A 9,366-nucleotide genomic window follows, 5' to 3' on the forward strand; every position below is an offset into this window, starting at 1 on the left:
TGTGTTGTGGGCAGGGACGGGGGGGTTGTTAAAAGTTGTAATTGTAATTCCAATAAAAAAATCAATAAAAAGATTGTTAAAATATAGGTATATATACATATCAAATGTATAATATACATATCAAATATACATGTACATAACAATATACATTACGTCCAGTCAAGCATTTTAAGGCAAAAAATATAAAAACTAAATCAAGACAACCGAATGATAAATAAATTTAAAACATTTCACCTCTCATCCTAAGGGCTTTATTATTCTATTGGTGAATAATCCTGTTTTAAACTTTGTTCACCAAAAACTGCAATACATTTGTTTGATTAAAAATAAACATATGTTGTTTGCCAAAATTCAATAGCATAAACGAATGAAATACTGGAGAATTTCCCACCCCTTAAAAACTGATCAAAACTGCGTTGATGAATCACCATAAGTCTTTAGCTCATAAATTATGTTATATGTCCATAAGATTTAATTATTTTACACTTTACCTCCTAACATAATGATAGAAATACATTTGTAATTACAGACTGTGATTTTTACCTCAAGTGTGTGTATCAGGAATTTGCTTAGGCACTGGTCTACCTCCTGCCTGTTACAAAGACCTCCAAATTGACTTCTGTGCAATAAATGCAATCCTGACAAACAAAACAGAATTTACTTATTGTCCACTTTCATTATGAATTAGTCGTGCTTCACATCTGGCATTCTGTTTCTTTTTTGTTTTGGATATGTTTGATGTGTGAGCTTGTTTTGGTTGCCTCTGCCTTTTGAAAGATGAATTTCTCCTTGGGGATCAATAAAGTGTATCGTCTCATTTCATCTCATCTCATCACCTCCGCTATGGCCTCCTGCAGGAGAACATTAACATTAATGTTAGATGTGGATGAGTGTGCCTACAGGTAGCCAATATTTAGATCAAATCATACTCAACCATAAGTAGAACAGACAAACAGACAGACAGACAGACAGAGACAGACAGACAAACAGACAGACAGACAGACAGACAAACAGACAGACAGACAGACAGACAGACAGATAGATAGATAGATAGATAGATAGATAGATAGATAGATAGATAGATAGATAGATAGATAGATAGATAGGGTGGGTCGGAGGGAGGGAGATTGCATTGTTATTTATTCTATTTACAGTTCACATGAAATGGCTTTGCAAAAAAAAACATGATGCCACAAAAGAACTGAGCAACAGCGCCCCTCGTTGTTCGGGGCCCGTTACTGAATTTATGCCAAGCAGAAGAGAAAAAACAAACACATAAGGCTTCTCGGGCACCATACATTCGCGGAAGTTGTAAGATGGGCGATTTCTGTATGTAAAACCGAGGGAATTGTATTTACGTTAATTGCTATCATTCTTCTTTATTCCAGGACTTTCAACATGGAAGATGAATGGGAAGAGGAGGTATGAAATACTATCAGCGTAACGTTACTAGTGTAAACTTACCAACATTAGCTTCATGTGGCTAGCATGGGGGGGGTCCTGATGGGATGAGGACTACCACTGGTTTAATTTCACCATTATGTTAACTTTAACCTTTCAAGTAAGAGCTTCGGGGACAAACTTCCTACTAAATATTGGTTTGGGTTGTAGAGTGTAAATACGTGTGTGGGACTCCCTGAGATATTCATTCTCTGGTCCAAATATTGTGTAAGACCCCTGACAATGTAAATAGTTAACTATATTGTAATTATTTTATGTTTTCTTCTCTATGCTATTTTGACTGTTGCAAAATCTAAATTACGCTTTATTTGTAGAGTGTCGTTGTGTTGGCCTACAATCCCTCTTTTTTGTCTTTCCGCTTGTTTAGGAGCAGCTTGTTGTGGTGGAGCTCTCTGGTATAATCAACAATGACTTCCTATCCAAGTGTCGGGGCACATGCAAGATTCTTGTGAGTATCGGATAGTAATGCTTTGTGGTAAAGAAAGAGAAGAAACCTGGCCATCATGCATTACATCAATATCTGGTCCCTATCCGCAGGAGTTACTAAATAGCTTTTGTCCATGTGTTCTAGGACATTGACAGCGAGAAGCCCATGATGCAGGTTGGACAATATGTGTTTGCAGGAGAATATGAAAGTAAGAACGCAGCTAAAAATCGAAGGAAAAGCATACAAACTATTGTGTAGCTTAACTTACTTGTGCCTGCTGTTAAAACAAATTGCACTCTCCTCCTTTCTCTCTTCTAAAAGCAAGTGGTCATGTTGGAAAAATGTCTTTTTACACCACCTCCAAAGAATAATGTTCTAACCTGAAATGCTGTCATCACTGCCAGTGATTGACTTATGTGTAGGGCTGCACAATTAATGTATCGAAATCACAATATGGACTAGTGCAATATTTGTTAATGGCAAAATATGTGTCAAACCATTCTGAATTAAGTATTGTGGTGCTGCAGAGCCTGCAAATCGTATCCTACAGACTAAAGAAACCTTTGTTTGGTACAGATCTTCGCAAAAATCACACTATAATCATTTTAATTTCTTTCAATGTTAATTTTTTATGAAAATTAGAATAATGATACAAAAACGATCATTCCTTCCAATATCGTGAATCATATCGCAATCGCAATATCAGTCAAAATAATCGCAATTAGATATTTTCCTCATATCGTGCAGCCCTACTTTTGTGGTTTCAGTGATAACGAATGGCCCAACTGCACCCTCAAAAGTCTGATTATCATAGAGTCAAGAACATTACTAATACCTTATTTTGCAATAGAATGTATGGAAATAGAGGCATATTTTTAATAAACATGGTTTGTCATAAGGCTGCTGACTATTTTTACCAGCACAAAAGGCCTCCATGAACTCCTATAATAGAGTTTTATCATAAAAAGGATGTTAAACATACATTTGACTTGCTGTCCTTGCCTCTTGTAAGACGCCTTGGGAACTTGTGTGCTGTTCGAGGAGGGACCACAGAAAGGTAAGGTTCTCCATATATTTTCAATGTATATATATTTTTTCTTTCTTTCACTTATTGTCCATTATGATTTTGACATGTCTGCAGAAAAAGCAGACAGTGTTCCAGAGCTTAAGTATATGTGCCACACTGTGAAGAAACTGATGATGCAACGAATCTTCCTCGTTGAGAAGAAAGACGGAGAAACCAGCACAGGTCAGCCAGAACAGCTACACTCTCCATGCTGCAAAATCTGTTGTGATCTATCTCTTCTACTACAGTTAATTTAACTTGTGTTTTGTGAAACCCATTCTTATACAGTGTTTCTGTTTAGGAGTAGCTTGACCCAACTCTCTTTATATTATGCATCTTTACAAATAATCCACTTTGCACAACATTGTTAAAAACCTGAATATGGCCTTTTTGTGTTGTCCTAGCAGGAAGTGTTGATAGTGGTGAACAGATGAACACAACTTACCAGTCCGATCAAGAAGAAAATGCCAACCAACAGGGAGAGACAGAAGACGATATGGGCAACACAGATTTGGAAGACTCAGCAGTGGTATGAGAAATGGAGGCCTTGGCATATTATGACCTCCCTATACAAGTGTAGAGACACACCAGCATTTGCGAGGCTGTAGGGGACTCCATGTCTAAAACAGACAATTCAAAGACAGTTGAATTTATACAGTTCAGCAATAACAGGAGGAAAGTGTCAGCGTTAATGTAAACATTGTGTCCAAAAACATGTATTGCCTCTTCTTTACTGGACCTCAAAATAAGTGAATTTCATATTTGATGTGCAACATAAATATGGCTAAATGACACCTAAAGGGAAAACAGTCTTGTACAAATTATCATGTAAATCCTTTCTTTCCAGATAGGAAGGGTCTTGGGAAGGACAGTCACAGAAATGTGTCCGGAGACCTCAGCTTAGCAGCAGGAAGTCCTGTCATTGTGCTTTTATATCATCAATTTTTGTTTCCTCTGATCATGATAAATCAGTATACTGTTTAACCAGCAGAGGGAGAGAAATCTGCTTGAGCTGCAGGGTTATAGTACATAATTTATACATTCAAAGAAGTGAGTGAGGAGTACCAGACTTAAAAAAAAATACAAAGACCCTATTTTTCAGATTTATGATGAATGTACTTTGACTATTGATTTGCTTCTTTTGAGTGGCCTCAGTCTTAATGTGTTGTTTTTGATGATGTTTTGCTTTTGTGGAATTTCTGCCAGAGAAGATGTGGATTTGGCATTTGGTTACAGAGCAAAAGGCTGTCAATCAGGCAAAATCCATTTTTTGTTTTAGCTTTCAAGACTGTAAATAAAGTTCTACCGCAGTTTATGGTGTTTGCCTTTTGTTTATTTGAATAATACGCGAAAAAGTGCTAGTTTGGGGCTGCTTTCTTGGAGCTTACCTGTCCCATACACTGTGGCGTTTGTTTTATGAATGAGCGAAGTTTTGTTGACTTTGAGGACGTGGCGGTTCTCGGCCAATCCAATCACCGATGCTCCCTTAAACTGGACCAGTGAGCGAGCGACATCGCACTCGCCTTCTCAGCGCCTGATTGGTCGGCTGGCGTTTTAGCACAGGAAGTGCATGGGTGTGTTTCCGAGGGGGCAGGTCTTAAACTGCATCGAAGAACTTCCCTGAAGACACCGGTGAGTTCTCTTTATAAATTGTGGTTTAAAATACAAAAAGTAACTAAAATGTGTCTCATGTAGCTGGTGTTTAGAAAGACGCAAAATGGACATTACATAGTTGCTTAGTTGCTTTCATTGGACGAGTGAAATTGCAGCTCAGCAGGTAAAACTAACGGTACGCTAGGTTAGCCAGTCGAATGTTAGTCCCCAACCTTTGATTTTGGATGGTAACGGCAGCTAACTAATTGGAAATAACGGCCACAAACTGTTGCTACTGACTCATTATACAAAAACGATGGCAAGATTTAGCTACGGTGTCACGACGTGCAAAAGTGAGACTACAGATACTGTGCTGTGTCACACGAAAGCAGCCACGTTAGCAATGAACGTCTTTAAGTTACATTGAGAGTGGCAACGGAGAGATTTTGAAATTGTCAAAAAATAATCTTTTCCCCTCTAAATACTGCATTCAATTTCCTGCTGTCATAATAACAATAACGTTACAGTCTATTTATAAAAACTTGGATTGCTAGCAGGTGATTTTTGAATATGTTCTTGTGAATCACTCTAAACATCTCAGACATAGCGTTAACCATAACATACTGTTATGAATGTAGGATTAAATTGCAGGGCAGTTATATTATACTGCATTGGTTTTACCTATGCTAGTTGTACCTAATGATAGATTTAAAATTTTGAAATGTTAGTTAAATAATGCATAAATTGTTGCACATGAATGATAATGTTAATATTTTTGAGAATTGTTGAGCTGCTGTTAATACACTATATGGGATGTGAACTTCTACAGCATACCAGAGGTGGGACAAATAAGGGATTGCATCAGCTAGAACAGATTACCCAACAATTCCCCTCTCACATTTGCTTGCACTGAGTCATGCACTTTTAAACTTGTACGCAGTTAAGTAGTACAGAAAAGTTCACGATGAACTAAGATAGCGATACAATACAATGTTTTAACCAGAATGCCCTGTTTGAGCAATAACCACAGCTTCCTGGTGTCCTCTTTTTACCCCTAGTTCAGACCGCGTTTGCACGTACGCAGGATGGAGCTGCGACCACTTGTAATGTGCTTTGCTCTCTGTGTGGTTTACGCCACCAGCAAACCCACAGAGAAGAAGGACCGTGTTCACCACGATGAACCCCTCAGCAACCGAGAGCATGATGATGTGGAGAACTTTGACTATGACCATGAAGCCTTTCTGGGACAAGAGGAGGCCAAGACCTTTGATCAGCTCACACCAGAGGAGAGCAAGGAGAGGCTTGGGTAAGAATGCATGTTAGGGAGATGTGCAAATCTGTTCTTATAATACTGGGAATATATGAAGTCACCATGGTAATGACCTAGTTTCTCATCAAGGAGCAGTCAAGTTTATCTGCGGTGGCACACCACCGGATGATCTGAGGGAACAAACTGATCGTCTGCCAAATATCTTTCATTTATCTACAGCATGTTGGTTGAACGTATAGATGAGGATAAGGATGGCTATGTGACAGCTGAGGAGATGAAGAAGTGGATCAAGCACGCTCAGAAGAGGTGGATCTACGATGATGTGGATCGACAGTGGAAGAGTCATGACCTCAATGGGGATGAGGTGGTGTCCTGGGAGGAGTACAAGAACGCCACATACGGATACATTCTTGGTATGGCTGCAGACAATCTTCTTCTTTTTATATACTTGATATATCCCTGAAGTATCACCTGTGTACTACATAGAAACAAATTCACGTTGCATACACATGCACACTCTATACAAAGTTGTGATCTCTGACTTGCAGATGATCCCGACCCCGATGATGGCTTCAGTTACAGGCAGATGATGAATCGCGATGAGAGGAGATTCAAAATGGCCGACCAAGACAATGACATGAAAGCCAACAAGGAGGAGTTTACAGCCTTCCTTCACCCCGAGGAGTACGACCACATGAAAGACATTGTAGTGCTGGTGAGTAACAAATGCACACAGGTGTTAAATGATGACACTAACACTGTTTAAAATCCCTTCTCACTGCCCTGTGGACTCTTTTCTAACTATAGGAAACTATGGAAGACATTGACAAGAATGGAGATGGTTTAATAGACTTAGACGAGTACATAGGTGAGTTCTAGCCCATTGTCATATAAGCATCATCAATTTGTACCACACAATTTTGGGTTGTTATTGGTGGAAAACCAATGCAAATAGATAATACAAAGTTAAGGTATTGCTCAATGTTTGAGGAACCCCTATGAAATGAGCATTTGCAACATCATCAACGCCATCTTTCTTTGTTCTAGGTGACATGTACAGCCAGGAGGGAGATGCCACAGAACCTGAGTGGGTGAAGACGGAGAAGGAACAGTTTACTGAATTCAGAGACAAAAACAAAGACGGAAAGATGGACAAGGAGGAGACCAGAGACTGGATCCTGCCCAGTGACTACGACCATGCTGACGCCGAGGCCAAGCATCTGGTCTATGAGTCTGATACAGACAAAGTACGTACTGTAGAACTGTAAATTATTTCAAATTTCATCAGAAATGCACAAGTTCTAATGAATTTGACGTATTCAATGAATATTGGGGGGGTTGTAGTTTATTAATTTAAGTGTGCTTTTACAGTATATGCAATAAGTAGTGGTAGAATGTTTTGACATTGCAATGAAAATATGACACTCAATGAAACAAAGAAGCACATACAAGTCTAGACTCATACAAATATTTATGAAATAATGAGTTTGCTTTTAGCAACTCACTCAAAATGTTTGTTTCATGCCTGCATTTGTTTCCCCGTAAAAACCAGTGTGTGACACTTCATGTCTTTCTGTCCCAGGCGTGTAATGTAAACAGTCATATTTTAGTTTTGTGCATTTGTTTTTGACATTTTTTATTTGTCAGTCAGTTTAAGACATTGCAAAGGAGGATCTTAACAAAGCATGACAAATGCAAGAGATACAGGCTTTCATCTCAGCCCTGTCTGTATTGTAGCCCTTTGGGATTTGTTTATTGTGTAACTAAGATGAGAAAATATATCTTATTTATTGTCTGCACCCAGTGACGCAAGTGCAAATCACACAAGACATACCAAATACCTATGGAAACACATAATGACAACAAGTACCTCCATATCTTGGTACCAGTTCTTTTTCCTGAATAGTCTTTTTGTACTGACACAAATACAAGGTTTATCATGTGTGTTATTCTCCCTCCATCAGGATGGCCGCCTGACCAAAGCAGAAATCGTGGATAAGTACGACTTGTTCGTGGGCAGCCAGGCGACTGACTTCGGAGAAGCTCTGACTCGACACGACGAGTTCTAACATCCACCTGCCTCCAAAGACTCTGTTCATTTTGTGTACCACCTTAGTCCTCCGACAGTCGATGGAGTATTTCAAACGAGATGAGCTCGCCTAATCCAACGCCACGGACAGTAATTTATTTGATTTGTTGAATGTGTCCCAATGTACACACACTAACAGTGTGTCGTCATGCTCAGTTGTGTGTAAGATTGGGATATATCGCCAGCCTTTGCTCTGCGTCCACACACTACTCTTCCCATTTTCTAGGTCAGTCGAAGAACAAACAGCGTTACTGTAGATGATAATTAGTTTTTCTTTGAAAGAATAATTTTATGAAATAGCCATGTTTTATTAAACCCTAAAAGAGCAAGTTTAAGTTTGCAGTATACAGAGTACTTTGTCGTACCATTTCTTTTTGCAATGCACTGGACTGTGAAGAGTAAAGCTGATGTCTAGCTAGTTTTGTTCTACTACAGAATTTGTTCTACTCCTCTTGTCTAATCATGTAGTCGAGCCCAAACTGAAAAGTAGTTTCTGATTCACTTGTGCTATGTTTTCATGTCTTTATTGATCGTAATGCTGGAGTGTAGGGTGTTTGGAACGAGGAGTAAATATTAAATTCCAGTGACGATAAAGACTATTTGGACTAGTGCAATACAGTATAATCAGTGGGACCACGCTGTGTTTGCTATACTGGTCCCCAAAGCATCCATGCTAACACAAGCCCAGGGTCCCACATAAGGGCAAGTTGTGTGTTAGTTGAAGGAATCAAGAATTTCTGATTTAATGACTGATGGATGCTTTGTCCTCGAAGCTGCCTCCTTCTCATCACCTCGATAGTGTGTGTGCGTGTGAATCTGTGTGTACATATATTACTTGTACTCTTAATTTTTTGTTGGTTTCAGCTGAACAAACTAATATGTGTGCCAAGGAAACACCTTTGTCCTGTTTTGTAAGCTGTATAAAAAAAAGCTCTTTCATTTTCAAACACGTCCCCCTCCTAAATATGTTTGTAATGCTTGTATTATCACTTCAACCATTTATAACCACTGTTGAGAATTTTTATGGTATACTATAATGTATATGATAATGTTTTTTTACAGGCTCACTGCAGCGACCACCCTTTCACTAGTGACTTTACTGTAAATAAGTTGATGGTCTGCAAACTGAGCACTCTAACAATCAGGTCCAGTTTTTTGTGATTGAGAAGAATGTCTCAATAAAAACAAATAAAATTGGAGCTTTTACTCTGCTGTATTTTTTTGACTTAAAGTAATAGTATCAGGTATTTTTCATATGGCAGTTGCTATTACAAGTGCTAGGGTGTTAAATCACATTCTGTAGCCAAGCTATTGTTCTCAGAAAGTTGTTTCTGCGGAAAGCAAAACATACCAATACATAGGTTTCTCTGTTGTCACCCTAAAAAAAATTCTAATAACGACTTTTAAATTGATCTTATGTAGTAAACGTGGAAGTTGAAATTTGCCTGTGTTGCATTAGG

At 38.6% G+C, this 9,366-nt stretch overlaps 2 protein-coding genes across 3 annotated transcripts; both read left to right on the forward strand.

Annotated features, from left to right (window-relative positions):
- Nucleotides 1-1,319: 1,319 nt before the first annotated feature.
- On the forward strand, nt 1,320-4,267 carry gtf3c6 (general transcription factor IIIC, polypeptide 6, alpha). Of its 2 annotated transcripts, none has more exons than XM_078256861.1 (7): nt 1,320-1,422; nt 1,829-1,909; nt 2,033-2,096; nt 2,901-2,945; nt 3,030-3,137; nt 3,359-3,483; nt 3,802-4,267. In XM_078256861.1, the coding sequence occupies exons 1-7, from the start codon at nt 1,399-1,401 to the stop codon at nt 3,856-3,858; spliced, it is 504 nt and encodes a 167-aa protein (XP_078112987.1). In that variant the 5' UTR covers nt 1,320-1,398; the 3' UTR covers nt 3,859-4,267. The 2 variants fall into 2 exon arrangements, with proteins under 2 accessions (XP_078112987.1, XP_078112988.1); XM_078256862.1 differs by having other exon boundaries at nt 3,362-3,483.
- Nucleotides 4,268-4,480: 213 nt separating this feature from the next.
- On the forward strand, nt 4,481-8,558 carry calub (calumenin b). Its single transcript, XM_078256860.1, has 7 exons — nt 4,481-4,586; nt 5,606-5,853; nt 6,037-6,230; nt 6,366-6,532; nt 6,625-6,685; nt 6,865-7,064; nt 7,782-8,558. Exons 2-7 carry the CDS (start codon nt 5,633-5,635, stop codon nt 7,884-7,886), a joined length of 948 nt encoding a protein of 315 aa, XP_078112986.1. The 5' UTR covers nt 4,481-4,586; nt 5,606-5,632; the 3' UTR covers nt 7,887-8,558.
- The last annotated feature ends 808 nt before the right edge of the window (nt 8,559-9,366 follow it).

This window comes from Sander vitreus, chromosome 8 (genome assembly GCF_031162955.1).
Source record: "Sander vitreus isolate 19-12246 chromosome 8, sanVit1, whole genome shotgun sequence".
In the NCBI taxonomy this organism is placed as follows: Eukaryota; Metazoa; Chordata; class Actinopteri; order Perciformes; family Percidae; genus Sander; species Sander vitreus.